The sequence below is a fragment of the Carassius auratus genome, chromosome 2 (genome assembly GCF_003368295.1).
Source record: "Carassius auratus strain Wakin chromosome 2, ASM336829v1, whole genome shotgun sequence".
Taxonomy (NCBI): domain Eukaryota; kingdom Metazoa; phylum Chordata; class Actinopteri; order Cypriniformes; family Cyprinidae; genus Carassius; species Carassius auratus.
This window is the reverse complement of record NC_039244.1, coordinates 429,462-455,288: the sequence shown is the minus strand read 5'-3', so window position 1 is coordinate 455,288 and position 25,827 is coordinate 429,462. Positions and strand designations below refer to the sequence as shown.

Sequence of the window (25,827 nt, the reverse complement as noted above, 5' to 3'; positions counted from 1 at the left end):
TACAAAAAATATTACAATTAAATATTAAATTAAAAAAAGTATTCTCGGTTTTAATTTCTGTATAAAATGAAAACAAATCTCATAAACAGGGTTTTTCCAGAATGAGCGTATAAATAAATCTGAGAATTGATGTAATGTACATTAACATGATTCCCCTCCCACAAGAAGGAAATCTGTGAGAGAAGTTTCGTGGGAAAAACCCATGCGGTTGTGTTCATCGGTCAGTGTGACGATCGGGTCTTGTGTCATTTGTATCTTTAGTAGATTGAACACCTACTTCCGATCTCCACTTTAAACTCGGCTTTAGCGATTCCCACGCTGTTAGCGGTCTGACAGATGTACACTCCTTCATCCGTCACGTTCAGAGGCCGAACAAACACCAGTCTGTCCTCCTGAACCAACACTCCTGCTGGGAGACGACCGGCCTTCCTGAACACACACACACACACACACACACACACACACACGCACAGAGAGAGAGACAAACATTAGTGGACGCAATTATCTGTAGTGTTCATTAAGTGAGTTCAATGGAGAGCACCACAAATGTTCTTTGGAGTATATTTGGAAATATTATTATGAATTAAAATAACTGTCTTCTGTGTGAATCTGTGTTAAAACTCCTTAAGTGTCACTGGCCCACCGGTGGGCCCAAAGCCATTGCATATTTAAAACCGTAATATTCTATACTAAACCTAAACTAATCTTGACAAACTATATATCATTGGAGACCTTAGAGTTGTATTTTTTATATTTGACCACTGTTTTATATTTAAAATTATGTAGTGACAGTAATTCATAAATTTGTGACAAGAAAATTTAGCAAAAAAAAAAAAAAGTAGTTGCCTTTTGTTACAAAAAGCTGATACATACATATACAATCACGAAAGTATATATTTCTTATATTTTTTTGGCTGCCAATAATTCAGACAAAACATCTTTTCTAGTTTTTATTAAAAAAATTGAGAATAAATTGAATATGTATATTTGTATATCTATGATTGATGTTGCAAGTATTCAGTAAAAATTAAATGAATGTCAATTTCATGTATGATCATAATATGATGTGATAATATGATCATGATCATGTATGAAGTTTCTGTAACAACACTCTAGTAGCTATGTTTGATAAAAAAATCATTTACAACCTATCTAGAATGTTTTATTGCTGTTTGAATAAAAAAAATCAAATCAGTCGTCCATTACAATTCATACAAGGAGCATGACTAGTACCTAGTGGACATTGTTGGTATAGCAACTAAAAATAACACAGAAACCTCATTTTTTGTGATATCAATGTCAAATTTGGAACACAACTTCTTTAGATTTTAGGCTTTTCATTTGACATGAAATTAAATTCAACACATACTTTTTTTTCTTTTTTTTTATAAAATATAAATAAATATTAAATTTTTTTTTTTTATTACAACAAACTTAAACACCTATAACTTTTTTATTTTACATTTTATTCAACTTCTTTCACATGTACAAGAAACTTCCAAGTGTGTTTTTAAAAACGAGCCCAAAATTAGGTTCATATTCCAAACCGTTCCAGAATTACATTAATTTGAATCTGGACATGCCCTTTTCAGCTCTACCCCCAAAAAGGGGGTGTGACACTTAAGGGGTTAAAGTGTAATTTATTTCTGTGATGCTCCGCTGTATTTTCAGCATCATTCCTCCAGTCTTCAGTGTCACATGATCTTCAGAAATCATGAAAATATGATGATTTACTGCTCAAGAAACATTTCTGATTATTATCAGTGTTGATAACAATAATATTTTTGTGGAAACTGTGATGCATTTTATTTTTCAGGATTCACAGATGAATGGAATTTTAGCATTTATTTGAAATACAAATCTTTTGTGACATTATAAATGTCTTTACCGTCACATCTGATTAATTTAATGCATCTTTCATGTATAAAAGTATTCATTTCTTATTGACCACAAACTTTTGAACTTCTGAAGATCATGTGACACTGAAGACTGGAGGAATGATGCTGAAAATACAGCGGGGCATCACAGAAATAAATTACAGTTTATTATATATTCACATAGAAAACAGATATTTTAAATTACAATAATATTTCACAATTTTTACTTTGATCAAATAAATGCAGTAAATAATGTTTTTTCCAAAAACAAGACTTAATAACTTATGCATATTCCTTTGCATCTAAATCATGTTTTAAGAATGTTCAGATATTTGTTCTGGAAAAGCAAAACAAACACTTTCTTTTTTTGAAAGACTGCATTTGCAATCCTCGAGCTTCAGTTTAATTGTGCATGAGACTTCCTCCATCAGTATCGGTCTTTAATCTGCGGTAGGTGGCTTTAACCCCTCAGACAGGTGTGAATCAGGACACACACACACACACACACACAGTATTACTTTGGCCGATACCCCATAACATCACACAACTGCAGCGACGCCAAAAACCACATTAAACACATCTCAGGTTTCGGACCTTCACTGTAATTATCATCCGAGTATCATGTGACTCCTGCAGCCTGTTACCAGTACATTCTCCAGCACTACCTGAATGAAAACAGCTCCTCAGCAACTGTATGCATGCAAATATGACCCACACACCATGCAACTTTAATAAAGCACCAACATGCATGATCTGAGGACTCCTTCACGTCTGCAGAAGCATGCATGACGATGCATAAATGTGGTTAATTGCAGTTGATGCGCTGCATTTTTAATCCAGTACGAAGCCTGTGTTTCTGTGCCGGTTAAAACAATCATTACAGGGCAGGAGGGTTATTTAGGGCTTAGCTTGTGTCTCGATACACCCCACCCTCATCATTTAGCATCCTGCTCTTTTTCTCTCTCTCGTTCTTTTTCTTTCCTTTCCCGTGCATGAAAAGCGCCCTTTTTGGATCTTAGCTCTCAGGTTGCAATGAGACACTGAAGCTTTTATTTTATCCTGAAAGGAGCATGTGAATATGCATCGCTGCAGTTCAGAAGCCTTTGTGATTTTGTTAAATAAAGAGAAACACAATGAGAGAAGGGGTGGAAAACTAGTGTTTTTGTAGGGATTTTTGCAATGTCGCTAGTTCAATTCGACACTCGTTTATGCAACTAAAGCGTGCTGAGTTTAAATAACTGTGCTGGTGATCTGGCAGACAGCAGCGTAATCAAATAATAAACAGGGCTGCAGTTTACAGTCACACCAACAGACTGACCGTCTGATGCATACGACACAAACATGAGAGTATTTGCCAAAATCACAACCGCTGATCTCACTGGCTGCGGTAATCTTCAGAAGTTAGTCACGACTGGGTGCTATATAGCTAAAAATATCCTAAGTACTAAATAATTTCAATTAAATTTGTAAAATAATAAGTTGGAAATATTAAAATAAACACTAATACTAAAACAGTAAAAAAATAAAAATAATAATAAATAAATAAATAAATTATATTAATAAAATATTCAAATGGCAAAAAAATTCTAAACAAGTTCTAATACAATAAAAATAAGCACTAAAATAATAAAACAGCTAAATTAAATACAACATACTAAAAATAGTAAAAATAAATATAAATTATTAATGTAAACTACATACTATCAGTAAAAAAGGTGAATTGTAAAAATAAATACAACATAAAATAAATATGAATATTAAATTAGTATTATTTTAAAACAAATAGTAAAAAAAAGCAAAATAGAAATGTATATTAAATGCTAAACTATATAGTAATAATAAATTAGTAAAAAAAAAAATTTAATACCAAATACTAAGATATATTTAACCCACTGTTTTCCATAGAGAAGAGTTTGATGAAATCATTTCCATTTATAATAATAAAAATAATAACACATTTATTTATATAGCATCTTTCAAACATAAAATGTGACTTAAAGTGCTTTACATAATCAAGAATAAACTGTTAAATAAACAACAAACATTACATCCAATAAAACAAATACATCAAGCTTACAATATGTATACAACACATCTAAAACAAAACAGCACATTCAATAAAACAGACAAAAAAGAAATACTGATTGTGCTAGCTTCCCTAATATCTGAAGGTAATGTTTTCCACAATTTAGGAACATAATTTACGAAGGCTGCATCACAATTCTTTGTTTTTCTTTTCTAGTAAACCTGTATTGGAAGATCTTAAAGTTCTTGATGGGGTATAATTAACAAGAGAACTATCAATATAATTATCTCCTTGGCTTAAATAAGCAGAAGTCTTTTAACAGATTTTTGTGGAAGACCAGTAAAAAGTGCATTACTGTAGTCAAAAGTCTACTTGAAATAAAGGCATGAATTATTATTTCTGCATCTTTATGATTTAAGAGATACTGTGGTAATTTCTACAGCCAGACTGAAATAAAACAGATTTTAAAAACAAAAAGCAAAGCTAACTGTGGTTAGTCACTTCACACATCAGTCAGACTCAATCTTCCTGTGCTCTGTGAAACGGTGTTACCTGCTCCACGTGATGTTTTGAGGCAACGGGTTTCCTTTAACCACACATCTGAGCTCAGATCCCGAGTGTCCGATTCTCCAGGAACCAGAATCAGCGATCACTGCATCAGGAGGATCTGAAGCACAAACACAGGCTCACATCAACGACATTATCATTAACTAAAACTAGAAATAGAAAAAATTATTTGTATCACCTGAAATCAAATGTAAAAAAAAATGTTTTATGTAGATTAATTTAATCTACTAAATAAACTACTGGAGCGGGGGAAAAAAACTACAGAGACACTAAAAAAAAAAAACATAAAACAAAAAAAACTGTATTACTAAAACCTAAATTTTTTATAAAAATAGAAAAATACAAACAAATTAAAATTATTAATTAAAACTACTACTACTAATATAACACTTCATCATTATTATCTTGAAATAAGGTGAACAATAATTGAAATAAAATTAAAAAAAATATATATATATATATATATATTTTTTTTTCTTTTATATATATATATATATATATATATATATATATATATATATATATATATAAAAACTTAATTCAGCTTGAGCCCAAGGAAACATTTATTGCTTTCATTTAGTTTTACTTGATGTACTAAAATAATTAAAACTTAAATAGTATAATAAAAACTATATAGATATGAAAAAAATCTAAGACTTTAATGAAGATACAATACAAAAAAAAGAAAATATAATGCGAACTATTAAAAGCTATAACAGTATTTCACTGATACAAAAATAACACTGTATCAGGGTTATTATTGTTAACTAAAACCATAAAAAATTCAATTAATTGAAATAATATGAGCATTAAAATAAAACAATTAATTGTCTTTAAAAAATCAAATAAAAATGCTAAAAACTCAGATCAAAATGAAAAAAATGTTAACTAAAAATGAAAACAGAAAAATAAACTTTAAAGGCTCAGTATGTAATTTTCGCTGCACGTATTCAAAACAAAGAAACAAAGGCGTAGTTTGATGGCACCATGATTGAGTGTGGAATCATGGGAGTTGTCATCTTCATCCCCACAAAGCCAATGTAATCGGACAGGACTTGGGCAGAAATCATGTTCATGTATGAGCTAACGTATTAAAGATTTATTAACGTCACTGTAGTATGAAGCAAGGTGAGGCTGAGAGCTGTGCACGCTCTTGGGAACAAAAAATGCACATATTGTGCATACAATTTTAAATATTAACAAAATATAATAGTGACACAAAGAAAAGAGCAGCATGGACATTCCCCAAAATGTTGATTATTGGTTGATGGGTTTAAGGATGACTCACAGTGCACAATGAGTTTGTTGCTGATTCTGTGCGGGCCGTCGAGAGCCGGATGCCACACCAGACAGTCCAAGCGCTGTTTGTTCATGCTGCGCAGTGGATGAAGGGAAAACTGCGAGGTTACGACTCCATCCTCTCCAGTACGGTTCTGAGACTGCCCAGGAACGTCCGTGTCCCATGACAAATGCGGCGGAGGGTGTCCAACCGCACGACAGAAAGCAGCTGCGCGGAACGACTGGCCTTCCTCAAGGATCACCGGATCCAGAGACGAGATCGGATAAACTAGTGAAGGAGGAACACAGATGAAGGACTGTGTTAAAGCATAATAACACTGCAAACTGTGGCATTTCAGAACATTTTAAGGCAAGAAAGTAATAGATAATCACTATACTTCCCCATTTAATAAATCACAGTACATTATGAAAATTGTCTTTTATTGTTTGTATGTTTAAATATGTAAAAGATTCATTTTCTAGTTAAAGATGCACTCATTTGCATAAATTTTCTTGAACACTGGATAAAGTCAGGATCAAACTTCTTGTTTGATTTGGCTGACATATTAGAGTTAAAGATTTCCACAGAGGAGACTATTGATTTCTCTTTTTAATCACTCCATAAATCAGAAAAAAGTCAAAAGACAAAAAAAATACATATTTTTTGCCATGTTTTATGAGTAAAATGTTATATAAATCATTGTGAATGATATATGAACAAACCCCTCAGTAAAAACCTTCAAAATATAGAGAGGAATAAAAACCTAAGTTTTGGTGTTTGTAAGTTCTGCTGAAGTAGAGATAAAAACTCATTTTGAAAAAAAAACAGCCCGAAACGTATAGGCGCAAATAGATAAAGTGCAGAAATAAATCCAGGCAAATGAAATATGAACAAACCCCTCAGTAGAAACCTTCAAAACATAGAGAGGAAAAAACCCCTAAGTTTTGGTGTTTGTAAGTGCTGCTGAAGTGGAGAGAAAAAACTCATAGCTTTTAAATATGTGCATTTTCAGCATGTTTTAGGAATAAAATGTTGTATAAATCAGTGTGAATGATATATGAGCAAACACCTCAGTAAAAACATTCAGAATATAGAGAGGAATAAAACTCTAAGTTTTGGTGTTTATAAGTGCTGCTGAAGTTGAGAAGAAAACTTTAAAGATACGGACTGTGATTAAAATCAACAGATGCAAATAGATAAATTGCAATTAAATAAACACTTAAATGTGTATCTTAAATTTTTTTTATTCCACTTATCTGAATAGGACAAGTTATGGAAGCAAAAATAGACCAAAATCTCAAAAATTACCAGTGCATGAAAAAAACTATTGATTTGGTCGGTGTAAAACATGGCCAATAATCATACATAGATATAAACAAAATATTGAAAATTAACATAGAAAAAATTATTCCATTAACAGACTAAATAAAAGAAAATGCAACACATAACACCCTAAATGTACATTATTGATGATAACATTTTTTATATATTAAATATAATAATATTGATTCATACTGGGAATGTCCATCTACTGTTTTTCGCCATAAAAAATGTTCATTAATAATTTTTACTTGCAAAATCTATAAAGTTCACAGTAAAATTACATATTATGCTAATTATGGTATAAAAATTACATTTAATGTTATCTGTAACTTATAGTTACCCAAAGGTAATTTTTTTACTGTACAAATAAATGTATCTTTTTTTTTTTTTTTTTTTTTACAGCATATTACTCTCTGGAGTGCTACGACACAAAGGAATTACAAAAGCAAAGTTATTTTTAAACTGGTTTGTTTAGCAGAAACAAAAAACATGTTGATTTTGTACCTTACTGCAGATTAACGGTTTAACAGACCTTCCTTTAGCAAACAGAAGTGAAATGAAGCTTGAGAAAATCAAGTGAAATGTGAAAAGAGGGGATCTTACTCCAGACAGTCAGACTGATTTGTCTCTCGAAGCTTCCAGAGGGAAAGGTGGAGATGTGGCAGGTGTATGTGGCCTGATCAGCTTTCTTTGTGTTCAGAATCAACAGCGTGGAGTCGACGGTCGGTTCGGAGCTCTCGAACTGAACACGATTCAGAAAATCAGGAGACGCTGAAATAAAACAACGGAAGAAAAACATTAGATTCAATTAGAGGGAAATTCTCAAGAGACTTGTGTCAAAAACAACACAAAATAAACAAACGGTTGTTTTATTCCTGGACATTCTTTGAACACCCTATATGGAAATCACATGCAAACTTCAGTATTTACGTTTAGTAAATGTCAGTGTAATGTGAATCCACTGAAACCAAATCGATTCTCCTAAGCTCTTATTGTTTCATCAGAAGTCTTGTTTCAAAGACACTAAGAATCACCAGAAGATTCAGGAAGACTTTTTGCTGCTTATACAAAAGCTGCAGGTTCAATCCAAATTACAGATGACCCCTTAAATCCTGTCGTATACAAACCAAGGTGATTAAGTTAACTAAAACGAAGTAATATCATAAAAAAAATAAAAATAAAAACCTTTATCACTTGAAATAAATTACAGCTAAATGTAAACTACGTGTAATTTTTCTTTTATTAAAATAAGTTTAATTTTTAATTGTAATTTTTCTTTCTCATTTTCATTTTGTAACAACTTTGTAACAATATTATGTAACAACTGAAACTTAAAATGAAAATCAATAGATAGACATTTGAAAAGAATACAAACTAATAAAAATGCCTAAACTAAATTATTAAAACTTCAAAATGAAAATGAAAAGAGAATTTATAAAAAAATAAAAAATAATTCACAAAAATCTTATTTTATTTTTTATTTTATTTTTCATTTTCATATATACTTTAACTTGATGTATTAGAATAACTAAAACTAAAATACAAAACAAACAAATTGAAACTATATAGACTTTTTATAAAACAACTAATAAAAATGACAAAAAACGATAACCTTACTTTAAAATTCAAATAAAAATAATATATAAACACAAAAACTTTAGTCTCTATAGTCTACTATAATAGTTTCTCAGATAATACTAAAATAACACTGTTTCAACCACAAAAGAAGTTATCAGGATATGCAAGTCACATTCTGATCATTTCTTTTGCTCTTTTTTATTCCCTGGTGGCCACAGCTCAAGTTTCACGGTGAAAACATGTTAAATTTGGGTCTGTTATTCACACAAATGATCACATGACTTCAAAGTGGAGTGGAATATAGCGTTTAAGTTATAGCAGCTACTGTTATGATATTTTATGATATTCTTATTCACAAGCTCCTCTGTGTTTCACAGAATTCAGTCAGTCATACAGGTCTGAGCTGATATGAGGGTGAGTAGATAATGACAGAATATTTAGTTTTTTGGGGGGTAAATTAAAGCAATGCACTAAAACACAGATGGCATGTATGAGTCGGTTCAGATAAAAGAGCCGATGAACACAATGCACCATTGAAAATATTCGTCATGAAACACGTCTCTAGGTGACAGACGCCCATCCGAAAACAATGCGTGTGAAACTGTTTCTATTTAACAAAACTGCTGGGGGGAAATGATGATTGTGTCTGTTTGTGCTGGGTGGATGAATCACCAAAACACACCAGTGTTATTTTAGTATCACTGAGATACTATTATGGTTATTAATATTTAATAAATACTTACATGCAATGCATGATTTTTTATTCATCAATTATTTTGAAATAGCTTTTATTTTTACATTTCAACATAATTTTACACCGTGTTAGTAGCCGACTTTTGTATTGTTTTTGTAATTATTATTAATCTAAATAGTTTTCATAAAAAAAAAATCTGTTTCACTTTTAGTTATTTTAGATACATATTTTATATCCAGTTACACTAAATGAAAATGAGAAATGTTAAAATGTCAACTCATTTCAGTTAATGTTTATTTAAATTCAAGTAAATAAATGTAAAGTGCTACTTTATTATAATTTATGTACTATTATATATTTTTGTGTTTTCAGTTTTGATTTCATTTTAATCTTACTAAAAAATTTGTAATTTGTTTTGTCATTTTTATTAGTTTTTTTTTTGATAATCCGTATAATTTTTACTTTATGTTGTAGCTAAAATAAATGATATATTTCATTTATTCATTCAGAATTTATTTATTACTTCATTTAAAATATTACTTTCATTTTAGTGTCTATGAAAAACTATTCGTTTTTTCATATTTTGATAGGATCAGATTTTATCACATTTTCAATTTTCATTTTAAGTTAAGCTAAACTTTTTGTAATTTTGTTGATTCTTTTTATTTAATTTTCCTTAGTTTTTTAGTGTTTATATAGTTAGTTTTATTATTTATTTACATTTTTATTCATTATTTCGTTTTCAATTTAATGGTTTTCATATGTTTCGTGAACTATAATAACCACATCTCACACACACATATTTCAGCCCAAAAATCACAAGAAAACAAAACGAAGCCTGTTTTGAGGACCATTAAATTGTTCTGCATTGTGAAATCTGAGCCACAAACATTCCTAACAGGTTTTGTGAGATTCACTCAACTAGTGTGTGTTTGTACACACACCTTCGGGTCCTTGAATAAAGTGTCCGGTGATAATCTGTTCTCGTTCTCCTCCTGGTTTCTGTCTGGACCAGGTCACCTGCACCACGTCCTCATTGGCCTCCGCCCTAAAGCGGCAGGGCAACCGGGTCTGTGCATCAGAGAACGAGCGCAGGGAAAGAGACGGAGACGGCTCGATAAACCCACTGTGAACACAGACTGAGACATAAAGAGACAGTGTGAACATCTGCAAACAGCACTGAATGGGTTAACTATTAGACATGAGGTGAGGGCCGACGACGGTTAATAATAAACCCATGCTATCATGATCAATCGTTCTTGCCCTACAAACATGTCACAAAAAACCAAGGACGTTCCCATGCAGTGCAATGAGAAAGACACAGATGTGTGACCTTTCCACACACACACACACACACACACACACACATCATGAGGTGAGATGAGATGTAAATGATCTGCACATATAACACACTGATTGAGAGCTGAAGAAATCAAGGCTCCTCAGAAGATGTGAGATGTTCTGGAGGCTTGTGAAGATCATTCCTCCGCTGAGGAACAGTGAAAGTAAAGCTTCTGGAAACAAACGCTCCTCAAAAGATCCTGAGGATCAGATTTGAGACTTGTTCATCTGGAAATGTGACTGCGGTTATTCTGACCTTTACTTGATCAAAATCAGTCCAGATTTGACACGTGAATTACCCTGAAAGAGATTTGACTGGATAAAGAAACTCTAAACTATCAATCGGAGACAGAAGACGTGGAGGAGATTGACCGGTTTGATTTACAGATCAACTTTGTCTTGGGTATTTCTTATAAATGCCTCAGAAACAGAAATAGTCACTGGTTTTTATCCAATAAGAGTCTAATCTATTAAATGTATGTCTATCAGCATTTATTGAGTTGATCTTTGATATTTGATGGCACTCTTGAGATCTCGTGCATTTTTTTTACCCTGGTATTGGCTTTACGTTTAAGGACATTTCTGCTCCTTTTGTATGATTGTGAACTGTTTTGGGCCTCCACTTCATGTCCAGTGTAAAATCATCCTGAATCAAAACCAGAGGAGAAACTCTGGACCAGACTCTCTTCTTTCAGAATCGACAAAACGAGACAGAAAGCAGAAGACAGTGTGAGGCATAGTGAGAGAATGTCATCTTGCACTTCTGGTTATTGTTTGTTCTCGTTTCAGGTGACAGAAACAATCAACACACACTGACACGCCACATGTTTAAAATAACAATACATACTTTACACACACACACACACACACACACACACCCTTCTCTGTCTTAATTCTATTCAACTCAGACAGCTTTATTGACATGAAAAGCATATTTTGTATTGGCAGACCGTTCGTTTGATTAAAAAACACAGGAAGTAGTTTGGAACAATAGAGTGTGTTTGGTGTGTGTGTGTTAGAGAGTCCGTGAGTGAGTAAGTGGGTGACACACTTGTGTTGATGATTTGTGTGGGCCGAATAGTTAAGAGTGAGTGTGACTTCGGCTGGATGATCTCCGTCAGTCTCAGCAGCAGCTGAAGGAGGGGAGGGCTTTATAATGGTATGTGCTGAGGTCACTCCTCTTCAGGTGTTTCCAGAATTTGAAGACTATTTTTTTAATGTTTAGAAGGAGAGGGTATTTGGCCTAATTCTGCCCTGCATCCATTGTTTTGTTTATATTTTTGGACAATGAGCATTCACACATACACACGCACTCATTCACTCACCTCCACACACCCACTGACTCACACACACACACACACACCTCCACACACTCACTCTCTCTCACTCACCTCCACACACTCACTCTCTCACTCACACTCACCTCCACAAACTCACTCACTCATAGTCACTCTCTCACGCTCACTCACACACTCACTCACTCTCTCACTCACCTCCACACACTCACTCACTCACACACCACTCACTCTCTCACTCACACACACACTCACCTCCACACACTCACTCTCTCACACACCACTCACTCTCTCACTCACACACTCTCTCACCTCCACACACTCACTCTCTCACACACACACACTCACTCACCTCCACACACTCACTCTCTCACACACACACACTCACTCACCTCCACACACTCACTCTCTCACACACCACTAACTCTCTCACTCACCTCCACAAACTCACTCACTCATACTCTCTCTCTCACGCTCACTCACACACTCACTCTCTCACCTCCACACACTCACTCTCTCACACACACACACACACTCACCTCCACACACACACTCTCCCAGTCACCTCCACACTCACTCACCTCAACACATTCACTCACACACTTACTCTCTCACTCACCTCCACACACTCACTCACTCTCCTCAACACACTCACTCACACACCACTCACTCACCCCCACACACACTCACTCACCTCCACACACTCACTCACTCTCTCACTCACCTCAACACACTCACTCACACACCACTCACTCTCTCACTCACACACACTCACACTCACTCACTCACTCACCCCCACACACACTCACTCACCTCCACACACTCACTCTCTCACCCCCACACACACTCACTCACTCTCCCACCTCCACACACTCACTCTCTCACACACTCACTCTCCCACTCACCTCCACACACTCACTCACTCATACTCACTCACCTCAACACACTCACTCACACACTCACTCTCCCACTCACCTCCACACACTCACTCACTCATACTCACTCACCTCAACACACTCACTCACACACTCACTCTCTCACTCACCTCAACACACTCACTCACACACCACTCACTCTCTCACTCACACACACTCACACTCACTCACTCACCCCCACACACACTCACTCACCTCCACACACTCACTCTCTCACCCCCACACACACTCACTCACTCTCCCACCTCCACACACTCACTCTCTCACACACTCACTCTCCCACTCACCTCCACACACTCACTCACTCATACTCACTCACCTCAACACACTCACTCACACACTCACTCTCTCACTCACCTCCACACACTCACTCACTCTCCTCAACACACTCACTCACACACCACTCACTCACCCCCACACACACTCACTCACCTCCACACACTCACTCACTCTCTCACTCACCTCAACACACTCACTCACACACCACTCACTCTCTCACTCACACACACTCACACTCACTCACTCACCCCCACACACACTCACTCACCTCCACACACTCACTCTCTCACCCCCACACACACTCACTCACTCTCCCACCTCCACACACTCACTCTCTCACACACTCACTCTCCCACTCACCTCCACACACTCACTCACTCATACTCACTCACCTCAACACACTCACTCACACACTCACTCTCTCACTCACCTCCACACACTCACTCTCTCACCCTCACACACACTTACTCACTCACCCACCTCCACACACTCACTCTCTCACACACCTCCACACACTCACTCACTCTCTCACTCACCTCAACACACTCACTCACACACCACTCACTCTCTCACTCACACACACTCACACTCACTCACTCACCCCCACACACACTCACTCACCTCCACACACTCACTCTCTCACCCCCACACACACTCACTCACTCTCCCACCTCCACACACTCACTCTCTCACACACTCACTCTCCCACTCACCTCCACACACTCACTCACTCATACTCACTCACCTCAACACACTCACTCACACACTCACTCTCTCACTCACCTCCACACACTCACTCTCTCACCCTCACACACACTTACTCACTCACCCACCTCCACACACTCACTCTCTCACTCACCTCCACACACTCACTCACTCTCTCACTCACCTCAACACACTCACTCACACACCACTCACTCTCTCACTCACACACACTCACACTCACTCACTCACCCCCACACACACTCACTCACCTCCACACACTCACTCTCTCACCCCCACACACACTCACTCACTCTCCCACCTCCACACACTCACTCTCTCACACACTCACTCTCCCACTCACCTCCACACACTCACTCACTCATACTCACTCACCTCAACACACTCACTCACACACTCACTCTCTCACTCACCTCCACACACTCACTCTCTCACCCTCACACACACTTACTCACTCACCCACCTCCACACACTCACTCTCTCACACACCTCCACACACTCACTCACTCTCTCACTCACCTCAACACGCTCACTTACACACTCACTCACTCATACTCACTCACCTCCACACGCTCACTCACACACTCACTCTCTCACTCACCTCCACACATTCACTCACTCACACACAAACTCACTCACCTCCACACACCCACTCACACACTCACACTCTCTCTCACCTCCACACACTCACTTACCTCAACACACACACACACACACCTCCACACACACACACACACACACACCTCCACATAATCACTCACTCACTCACTCACCTCCACATATTCACTCACACACATACTCATTAAATTACTCACTCACACAAACATATACACTCTCACGCACTCACTCACTGTCTCACACACATACACACACACATACTCACTCACTGCCTCATACACACACACACACACACTCACAAACATACAGACTTACTGACTCACACACAAATACACACACATGTACATTTACTGACTCTCACACATCTCACACACACACACACACACACAAAACAATTAACTCCCTCACACACACATATATACACAACTTACTCATATTCACAAGGTGAGTGTGAATTCACGAAGTACAACATGTTCCTGGATCAACATCCTTGTTGATCCTGGAACAACATTCCAATCAACCAATCAGAACTGAGATCTAACTTTTCAGGAAACATCTGTTTTAGGCATAAAATCAGGGTTACGTGCTTCTACACCCTTGTTAATCAGCTATCATTTCCTTCTGATTATAGAACACACACACACTCACTCACTCCCTCTCTCTTTCACACACACACTTGCTCCTTCACTTATTTCCTCCATGTCAGTCATAAATGAGTGAGTAATGGTTTTTGAAGCTGGTTGAACTTTAATTACAGTAGAAGAGAATGTGACTGTTCCACATCACAGATCAATCATCACACACCCACACAAACACACACTCTTGAGCTAACATCTCATTCTGAATCACATTCAGCCAATATACTATTTATATTCACCATTTACTTGACTAAAAAGGCTGCATGAAACGCACAATAAAGTAGACAAAAAGGACAGATGTGCTGAGAGAGAAACGACTAAATGATTTCAGGTACACGAGCTTTTCTTACCCATCAATCTGAAGCCGATCACACAGACGAGGGCCAGAAGATTCGTCATTCTGCTGGTTTATTCTGCCGAGATATTGCTCTGTTATTCCTCAACGCATCTCGTCATGTCCCCACGCGCTTCTTCTCTTAATCCATCTGAAACTGTGTTATTAAATATGGAGGGATTATTGGTCATCATAATAAAGTAAGTATGCGAGATGAAAATGCGATTCTGTCACGAAACATGAGCTGAAAGTCTACGGAAGGACTAATAAACTCCTGATTAAACTCCGTTTGCAGTAAGTTCACGCATTCAAACGGGCTCAGGTGCGCGTTCATTCACACCTGTCCTGCGCGTTCACGTAGGCTCCGCCCACCACTTCCGCACACAGACACACACCTTTGACATTTGAGTTGAGCACTGACCCAAAGCTTTTCTTACTATCTCAGGAATCTCTGTGATGGATTTCTAGAAATGTATTTATATAAAAAAAAACTCTCTGAACGCACGTCGAGGTGTGAATTTCTTTCTTTTTTTGAGGTGTATGGGTTGTTTTGTGATGTAGAAATGAACAGGACAAACCAGTTCAGATGTACATTCCTCACATTTCTTGTTAACATGCCAACAAGCAGCCAAGAAAATGTCAACTCCAGTGAAGAGGGATATACAGAGTTTGTTTTTACTTTATAGTAAAAGAAAACTATTAATATATATTGTTATTTAACAATTATTTGTATTATTGATATAACCCTGATACTTTTTAACTACTATGTATATGCGTGTTAATTTATGTGTACTTGTGCAGAAGTTATTTCTGTCGTTCTAATATGATTGGTCACGTGCTGTGTGCGGATAGTTTACCCTCGCTTGGGTTTTCTCTTGTTTTTGTAGAATAGTTAATCATTACGTTATTTCCCAGACAATGGTTCAAACTGTTTTATAGCGCCATCTGCTGGTTAATACATCGGACATATGACATATACATCATAAATCGTTTATATATTTTAAAAATATATATATTTAATTAGATAAACGTTCTCATTAAGTTCTGAACAAGTTATTTCTTAATGTTCTCTGTTCTCTTTTTTTTAAATGTTCAAATATGTTATTTTTGTTACACTAACATTAAAGGAACATTCCATTTTTCAAACATCAAAGAACGTTCCAAAACGAGCGGTTACATTTAAAAACGTTTGAAGAACGTCCGACTTGGGAATGTTACCAGATATTGTTAAATGAACGTTATATTAATGTTACTGGAAGAACATTTGAAAGGTTTATTTGCAAAAACAGATAACTAAGTTTTTTTAATTTATTTTTTTATTTCAAATAATGTTTTTTATTATATTATCATGTTTGTATTGTGTTAGCTGTATTTTTAGTTCTTTTTTAACCTAATTGAAATAAATCATCTTCATTGTGATTGGAATTAATTGGGATTCACAATAAAAAAGAATGCAGTTATCTGTTTTTGCCAATTAACTCTTTATTTGTTCTGATGACGTTCGTCTAGGTTATTTAGTTTAGTTTATAAAGTACTTTTAGCAACATATATTTGTTTATTTACATTTTTAATACTGTTCTGATCATGTTATTGTTGATTTGTTTTGAATTACATTCACATCATATTTACAGTAATTCATTTTCATTTTCATCCAAAGTGACATAAAACAGAAATCTTGAGGCACTAAAATTATTTTGAATATATCTTTATTTCTCAACACATACGTATATATTTCCTTTTGGTTCATTAACCACTATAGATAAGAATAACACATTGCAGTGAACTGTTAAACAATTTTCATACATTATCAAGCAGCATAACAAGCTGTTTTGTACACATTCAACTTACAGATAGCAGACACCATAAAAGGAAACACACTATTAAGTTAAAAACATAATTTTATTATGGTGAAATGAAGAGGCGCACACATGTATTTCATACATTAATTGTGACGTTTGTCTCAAAGACACATGCAAACAAGGCCAATAAATCAGAATCTCATGACCCACAAAGCTCTGCTAGCTCGCTTACTTATAAACACAGCACAGATATAGTTTAAAGACACCAGCTGCACAGTTTGAGATCTTCTCAGGCCAGAGGCTTCTTCTTCCCGGGATGGAGAGTGTCGTAGGTGTCCACGTCTCGCCGTCCCAGATCCTGAAGAAGCACACACACACACACATGAAATCACTGCAACAGTCACTCACTCACCAGACAACATGAAGCTCATTGACATCACAGTACCTGATAAATGTCTCCTTCTCGTTTCTGAAAAACACAAGAGGACAGTGAATGTGAGAAGTGACTCTTGCTCAAGACTGTGGTGTTAGTCAACACCTATTCCGCTTTCTGATCCTCTTTATGCATTTGTGTGACTTCATTCTGTCTCTCAAGTGAACTATGAGGACATCTTAACAAATTACAAGATGAACAAGAGGCACCATAGCGTGTTTATCGACCGACTGAAGGGGTTTTTCTGTGCGTTTAATCATGTGTAATTTAAGGATGAATTTGTCATCAGAAAGTGAGCTCAATCAGGATATTGTAATTTGAGTTAATCGTTCATAACAAGTTTAATATCAAAGGGAATAGTCTTTGTTGATGTCTTTATTATCTCTGTCTTTATTTGGTTAATGTGAGCTAACAAGGTTATGAATGAACATTCATTTAGAGTCATCTGATCATTAATGTCATGGAGTGTTTTTTTTTTTTTTTTGGTCAAACACTCATCTAATATTTTTTCTTAAAAAACGTACTTGTTTCAGGACATGAAAAAAACGAAATAATAAATAAATAATAAAACTGGAATGTTCCCTTAAGGTTCACATAACCAAGAAAAATGTTTTCAAAAGCGAATGTGGTAAACCTTCTATGAACGTTCAGAAATATGACCTAACAGGAACGTTAGTAAAATGTTCTTAGAACTGTTTTTACAAATGAGGATGTGTTAAAAAGGAGTTTTTCTTTTTCTTTTTTTTTTTTTTTTGAAGGTTAGCTGTGTGTGTGTGTGTGTGTGTGTGTGCGTGTGCTAAATTTTCACCCAAATAGGAAGTAAATCTGACAAAACCTGCTGAAGACATCCGCATTTGCAAAAACAGTATAAAATAAAGTAAATGCAGCATTTTTGGTGACACTCGAAGAATCTACTGTATGTATAATGCATTAATAAAAGTATTTATGATGGACATGTGTTTTCATGCATTATACTTTCTAAATGTGTAACACTGAATATATAAAAGTCAAATGAACTTTATTTCTACAGCGCTTTATACAATTCTGATTGTGTCAAAACAGCTTTATAAAGCTGTCAAACAGGAAACAGATTCTCTATAATGCAAAAATACAATTATTCACAAGATTATACAGTGCATTATAAGGTGCATTACGAGGCAAAATTAATGCACTAAAACAACATTTATAATGCATCATATATAAAGGCTTTAAGTGTTACTGTAAATATGCAGAATGTTCTGCGTTAATGCTTGGTTTGAGTATTGATTAGCAGCTGTATATAAAAATAATAAGTCCATATTTAGATAACTAAGTAGAGGAGTGTATGCATGTGTGTTTGTGTTTTTAATAGCTGTCTGTGGTCAACTGACGAACGAGAAACAGAAATGCCATTATAGAATCAGCAGAAACAAACCACAGAGAGAAATACCCACCTCTGAGAAAGCTTTATCTCCAGACGAACGCATCTGAGAAAATACAAGCAGTGAACATTACTTTCATGATCAGAGAAATTCAGTTCAACATCAAAAACATATTCTGTTCATAACATACAGCGAAGGCCGTGTCACAAAATTGAGGTATTTTTAATTTAATCCTGAAAACAAAGTTTTGGGATTTTAACAAACTGAAAATAAGGAGGTGAAGATTTCAGCGTAATCTAGAAAGTAGTATTTTCTTTAGGCGTTGTTCACTGTTCAAAACTGTACTGAGAAAGTATTTTAATCCCAATTTAATGACTAAATCTAAATGTTCGTGAAAACAAACTGAAAGTTGAAGTTGAAGACAAAAAGATAGATTAATGATTAATGACGATAGATCTTATTAATATAAGTCAATAGATTAATAATTAGATTTACTAGCAAACAAATATTTTTGGTGTAGTCACCAAACAGGTATTTTATTCTATAATGAGGTGGAAAATGACACTAAATGTCTTGATGAAGGGTCACCTTTAATCTGCAGTAAAGGACGGTCAGCACAATGCCGTAAACGATCAGAATCCCATCCAGGATGTAACACACTTTTCCATCCTCCTGCGCAGCTGACAAACAACAAGATAATTCACAACAGCTTCAACAAATGCCATCCACGCCAAGAAAACATTATTACTTTAATACAAGGAAATAAATAACCATTGAGTATATATATATAAATTTCAATAATCATGCTTAATGTTAAATGTTTAAAGCGATATATTATAACGTTAAAATATTTAGATGTTTAAAGCATACCGTTTTTATGAAGCAAATACACAGCAAAAAGAAATCCAGTTGTAAATGAATTCATAAAAGTCTAATTTACTCTCATTAACTTGAAATATAGCCATAATAACATCTAATTGTTTCAGAACTACTATGTATTTGTTAAATGCGGAACAGGAAGAGGTGGTTTAAAATGACCTTTCCTAAATGAACTTTTTCACGCTTTTTTGTTAAAGATGTGTCTGTCAGGATTTCTCAGGTGGTTCTACGTTGGATGAAGTTTGATTTGATTTGATCTTACCGACTCGTCCGGCGTTGAGCAGGAGAATCAGGCCGAGGTCCAGCGAATGCATCTTTCCTCTGAAATGACAGACAGAGGGAGAGTCGAGCAGAAATACACGAAGAGGAAGAGTAAACCATGGCAGTGACAAAAGAGTCATATAACAGGAAGCTGTGGGTTGAGACAAAGTGTCCGAAATACACACACGCACATACACTGACATACATGCAATTTCACACCAGCGTCCTTTTTTCTCTCTCTCTCTCCTTTTTTTACTTCTCATGAACACACAACACTGAAACCAGGCCACAGGTCCTTCCTGTTTCTCAGAGAAGTGAGGAGCATTTCTGACAAAGCGACTGGAAAAGAGCTGCTTATTTCCATCACAGAAGACGTCTAATGTTTCCAAACTACAATGATTTTCATCCCGAGTATTTTTGTCTTGTTTTCCAATAAAAATATCTGAAAATATATTTAATCAGCTATAAAGAACTAGAGAAGCAAAATTAAAATTACATTCAAAATTGAGTGAACTTATGCTTAACATTAGAAGAATATCTGCCAGTCGGCTCAGGAAAATATGCAGAATTCAAAACTAGATTATTAATTCCTGTTCCAGGAAACAAGACTTCTTATTTTCTCTCAAAAAGGAAAAACATACATTTTTGAAACAGACCAAAATATATATATATATTGCTAGGGTGTTGCTATGCGGTCGATAGGGAGTTCTGGCTGGTTGTTATGATGTGGCTGGTTGTCAGGGTGTTGCTATGAGGTTGCTAGCTTGTGAGTGGTTGTCAGGAAGTGTTGCTGGGGTGTTTTTGGAGTTGCTAAAGGGCTGCTAGGATGCTCTGGGTGGTTGCTAGGGTATGGGTGGTTGTCATGGTGTTGCTATTAGGTTGCTAGGATGTGGGTGGTTGTCAGGGTGTTGCTATGAGGTTGCTAGGAGGTGGTTGGTTGTCAGGGTGCTGGTATGAGGTTGCTAGGAGGTGGTTGGTTGTCATGGTGTTGTTATGAGGTTGCTAGGATGTGGGTGGTTGTCAGGGTGTTGCTATGAGGTTGCTACGATGTGGTTGGTTGTCAGGGTGTCGCTATGGGGTTGCTAGGATGTGGGTGGTTGTCAGGGTGTCGCTATGGGGTTTCTAGGATGTGGGTGATTGTCAGAGTGTTGCAATGAGGTTGCTAGGATGTGGGTGGTTGTCAGGGTGTCGCTATGGGGTTGCTAGGATGTGGGTGGTTGTCAGGGTGTCGCTATGGGGTTGCTAGGATGTGGGTGGTTGTCAGGGTGTTGCAATGGGGTTGCTATGATGTGGTTCGGTTGTCAGGGTGTTGCAATGAGGTTGCTAGGATGTGGGTGGTTGTCAGGGTGTTGCTATGAGGTTGCTAGGAGGTGGTTGGTTGTCAGGGTGCTGGTATGAGGTTGCTAGGAGGTGGTTGGTTGTCATGGTGTTGTTATGAGGTTGCTAGGATGTGGGTGGTTGTCAGGGTGTTGCTATGAGGTTGCTACGATGTGGTTGGTTGTCAGGGTGTCGCTATGGGGTTGCTAGGATGTGGGTGGTTGTCAGGGTGTCGCTATGGGGTTTCTAGGATGTGGGTGATTGTCAGAGTGTTGCAATGAGGTTGCTAGGATGTGGGTGGTTGTCAGGGTGTCGCTATGGGGTTGCTAGGATGTGGGTGGTTGTCAGGGTGTCGCTATGGGGTTGCTAGGATGTGGGTGGTTGTCAGGGTGTTGCAATGGGGTTGCTATGATGTGGTTCGGTTGTCACGGTGTTGCAATGAGGTTGCTAGGATGTGGGTGGTTGTCAGGGTGTTGCAATGGGGTTGCTAGGATGTGGGTGGTTGTCAGGGTGTGGCTATGGGGTTGCTAGGATGTGGGTGGTTGTCAGGGTGTTGCTATGATGTGGTTCGGTTGTCAGGGTGTTGCTATGAGGTTGCTAGGATGTGGGTGATTGTCAGGGCGTTGCTATGGGGTTGCTAGGATGTGGATGGTGGTCAGGGTGTGGCTATGATGTGGTTCGGTTGTCACGGTGTTGCTATGAGGTTGCTAGGATGTGGGTGATTGTCAGGGCGTTGCTATGGGGTTGCTAGGATGTGGGTGGTTGTCAGGGTGTCGCTATGGGGTTTCTAGGATGTGGGTGATTGTCAGAGTGTTGCAATGAGGTTGCTAGGATGTGGGTGGTTGTCAGGGTGTCGCTATGGGGTTGCTAGGATGTGGGTGGTTGTCAGGGTGTCGCTATGGGGTTGCTAGGATGTGGGTGGTTGTCAGGGTGTTGCAATGGGGTTGCTATGATGTGGTTCGGTTGTCACGGTGTTGCAATGAGGTTGCTAGGATGTGGGTGGTTGTCAGGGTGTTGCAATGGGGTTGCTAGGATGTGGGTGGTTGTCAGGGTGTGGCTATGGGGTTGCTAGGATGTGGGTGGTTGTCAGGGTGTTGCTATGATGTGGTTCGGTTGTCAGGGTGTTGCTATGAGGTTGCTAGGATGTGGGTGATTGTCAGGGCGTTGCTATGGGGTTGCTAGGATGTGGATGGTGGTCAGGGTGTGGCTATGATGTGGTTCGGTTGTCACGGTGTTGCTATGAGGTTGCTAGGATGTGGGTGATTGTCAGGGCGTTGCTATGGGGTTGCTAGGATGTGGTTCGGTTGTCAGGGTGTTGGAATGAGGTTGCTAGGATGTGGGTGGTTGTCAGGGTGTGGCTATGAGGTTGCTAGGATGTGGGTGGTTGTCAGGGTGTGGCTATGGGGTTGCTAGGATGTGGGTGGTTGTCAGGGTGTTGCTATGATGTGGTTCGGTTGTCAGGGTGTTGCTATGAGGTTGCTAGGATGTGGGTGATTGTCAGGGCGTTGCTATGGGGTTGCTAGGATGTGGGTGGTTGTCAGGGTGTTGCTATGATGTGGTTCGGTTGTCAGGGTGTTGCTATGAGGTTGCTAGGATGTGGATGGTGGTCAGGGTGTGGCTATGAGGTTGCTAAGATGTGGTTGGTTGTCAGGGTGTACTTTTAAAATATTTGTATATTATAATATTTTCATTTTATATGCAAATATTAAATCCATAAATCACATTTATGTTTATATAACACAATTATGAAACAGGTAAATTGGGACACTTTTTTTATCATTAAGATGACATAAAATATACCAATTATTCTAAATTCGCCATAAATATTGAATTATTAATATTGCAAAATATTACTAAAATATTTTTTACAATTACATTATTTTATATAAAAAAAAATGGTTTTGAGAAATATAATAATATAATGTTATATAACATAAAAGAAATGTAAATATTTGAGACCAAGACATTTTTTTTTTCACAAGACCGCTTTTCCTGAATGCTGAATCTCTTTGAATGTATTTTAAGTTGATGAGCACAAAGTTTATTTCCAGTAATAATAACTTCATAGTTTAAGCAGACATAGCTAAATTAAATTCTGGAAAAAAGCCATGTTTATTCAGGTTTTCAAGGCATCAGTTTCACAGAGAAAAACAGTGACATCATTGATCAAACAGACAATCGCAGTTAATTTGGTTGTTTGAAGCTCCACGTCTCTCTCGATGGGAAACACGAGCGATTCATCGAGGACAGTCTGTGTTCATCAGGGAGCTTATCCTGCTCGTTTACGAACAGACAGTTTTACATTCCCAAATCAAAGATCCACATCGAGATGAAGGTTTAATTAAACTCAGTAAGCTATTGCACATCCTCACTGCATTTATACTTGTTCACACACACACTTATTCTCATCTTAAACACTTAAAATCAGCTTTTAGTTTTGTGCCCGTCCATGTCATGATCACCAAAAAACATCTGGAATTATATATATAAAAAAAAAAAAAAACACTTTCAAGACCAGTTCAGACCAGCCCAGCTAAAACCAGTATGACAAAACCAAGAAGAATCCAGCCAGGTCTGAATAAATTAGTCGTGAACTGAAGTGTGTTTCTGTGTTAGGGAAATGCATGATGAGCAGCTGGAGATTCTGGACTCTGGATTTGTTCAGTAGGTCGTTGTGGGCGTTTCACGGGCGGAGCTAAACAGAAGCTCCGCCTTCGAGCTGATGAAGTACGTCACCAATAGAGACAGCAGCAGCACGGCCACGCCCACTCCTAGTGTTAACATCTACAGGACACAAACAAAGAGAGAAAAGTTTTTATTACTTCAGTTTTAGTTATTTTAGTACATCAGATGAATCTAAACGAAAGTAGAAAAATGTTACTTTGACTAGTTTTAAATAAAGTTTGTTATATTGATTTCTGTTGTTGTTTCGCTGGCTGCTTTACCTCCAGTTCTCTGCTGGCCACCAGAAAGATGCGCGCTCGGATGCTCTTCCAGCGGGACTCGGTCCATGTGGAATAATTTCGAGAGCCGTACTCCAGAAGCTCGAAGGCAGGAGACACGGCTTTGGAGAGACGCACGGACGCTCGGACGCAGAACGGCTCACTGGTGCTGTTGACCGACGCCGGACCGGACACCCAGAAATACGAGAACAACTGAGAGAGAACAGACACAGAGCATCAGAGCAGGGCATTCTGGGAAACACAGGAGAAATCACTATTTAAAATAATTACTTTATCATTTTTCACTTGTCCATCGCCTTATAATACATATATCCAATTTTACTCGTATACAAATATGCACATAAAATCTAAAATAATTCATATAAAAATAAACAAAAAAAAAAATAACTATTTTTTTAAAATAACTTGATTTTTTATTTTTTATATGATTTTTTATTTGTCCGCCGCCTTATATATATATGCATACACATAAAACCGAAAATAAAGTATTTTTTTTTACTTTTCAAATTCATTTATAATTTTAAATTTGTATATAATATATATATGCAAATAAAAACAAAAATGATTTTTTGTAAAAATAAGTATTTATGAATTTATACATAACTGAAACCAAAAATGTAATAATATACAAATAAATAATAATAAAATTACATTAAAAAAAATATAAAAATCAGTTCACCACCTGGGATGAAAATATATATTCCTGAGCTTGTCACATTGCATTCTGGGATTGTTTGGTCTATGTAGGATACTGCCTTAATAACATTTTGGTATTTTACTTATGAAAAACCAAATTAAGAACTTGAAGTTTGTCTAATTAGCATTTATCCGAGAAGTTAGTTAAATTAGAACAAATCTCATAATCCTCCAGATCAGAAAGAATTAATAACTTCAAACGACAATAATTATATCAATATCAGTCTTTAGCCGTATATGTTTGACATTTTTACTAACAGAAAATCTAATCTGTAAATGTATATGTAAAATCAATTTCAATATATATTTAAATCTAATTTATTCCTGTGATGCTCCGCTGTATTTTCAGCATCATTCCTCCAGTCTTCAGTGTCACATGATCTTCAGAAATCAGAATATGATGCTGATTTATTATCAGTGCTGAAATGTAATATTTTTTTGCAACCTATGATACTTTTTTCAGGATTCTTTGATGAATAAAAAGTTAAATAGAAGAGCATTTATTTAAAATGGAAATAACAATCTAACAACACACAACTACACATCTTCTAACAATATACACTACAGTTCACAAGCTTGCGGTCAGTACATTTTTATTATTATTATTGTTT

The 25,827-nt window shown here is 36.7% G+C and overlaps 3 protein-coding genes across 4 annotated transcripts in view; all 3 read right to left on the bottom strand.

Moving 5' to 3' along the window:
* Window positions 1-238: 238 nt before the first annotated feature.
* On the bottom strand, window positions 239-15,860 carry LOC113111430 (nectin-4-like). The gene is made up of 6 exons (XM_026276128.1): window positions 15,524-15,860; window positions 10,289-10,483; window positions 7,676-7,843; window positions 5,759-6,037; window positions 4,456-4,570; window positions 239-429 (listed from the first exon to the last, which is right to left on the bottom strand). The coding sequence occupies exons 1-6, from the start codon at window positions 15,570-15,572 to the stop codon at window positions 258-260; spliced, it is 978 nt and encodes a 325-aa protein (XP_026131913.1). The 5' UTR covers window positions 15,573-15,860; the 3' UTR covers window positions 239-257.
* A 1,527-nt stretch (window positions 15,861-17,387) lies between these two features.
* Window positions 17,388-20,382, bottom strand: LOC113111429 (high affinity immunoglobulin epsilon receptor subunit gamma-like). The gene is made up of 5 exons (XM_026276112.1): window positions 20,242-20,382; window positions 19,689-19,780; window positions 19,173-19,205; window positions 17,752-17,775; window positions 17,388-17,664 (listed from the first exon to the last, which is right to left on the bottom strand). Exons 1-5 carry the CDS (start codon window positions 20,378-20,380, stop codon window positions 17,596-17,598), a joined length of 357 nt encoding a protein of 118 aa, XP_026131897.1. The 5' UTR covers window positions 20,381-20,382; the 3' UTR covers window positions 17,388-17,595.
* Window positions 20,383-23,645: 3,263 nt separating this feature from the next.
* The window catches only part of LOC113111419 (nicastrin-like), a 9,761-nt gene continuing 7,579 nt past the window's right edge, over window positions 23,646-25,827 (bottom strand). For both annotated transcript variants that reach the window (XM_026276099.1, XM_026276092.1), the window contains exons 16-17: window positions 24,503-24,712; window positions 23,646-24,341 (exon numbers count right to left, since the gene is read on the bottom strand). In XM_026276099.1, the coding sequence (XP_026131884.1) occupies window positions 24,219-24,341; window positions 24,503-24,712 (333 nt within the window). In that variant the 3' untranslated portion in view covers window positions 23,646-24,218. The remainder of the gene's footprint in view (window positions 24,342-24,502; window positions 24,713-25,827) is intronic.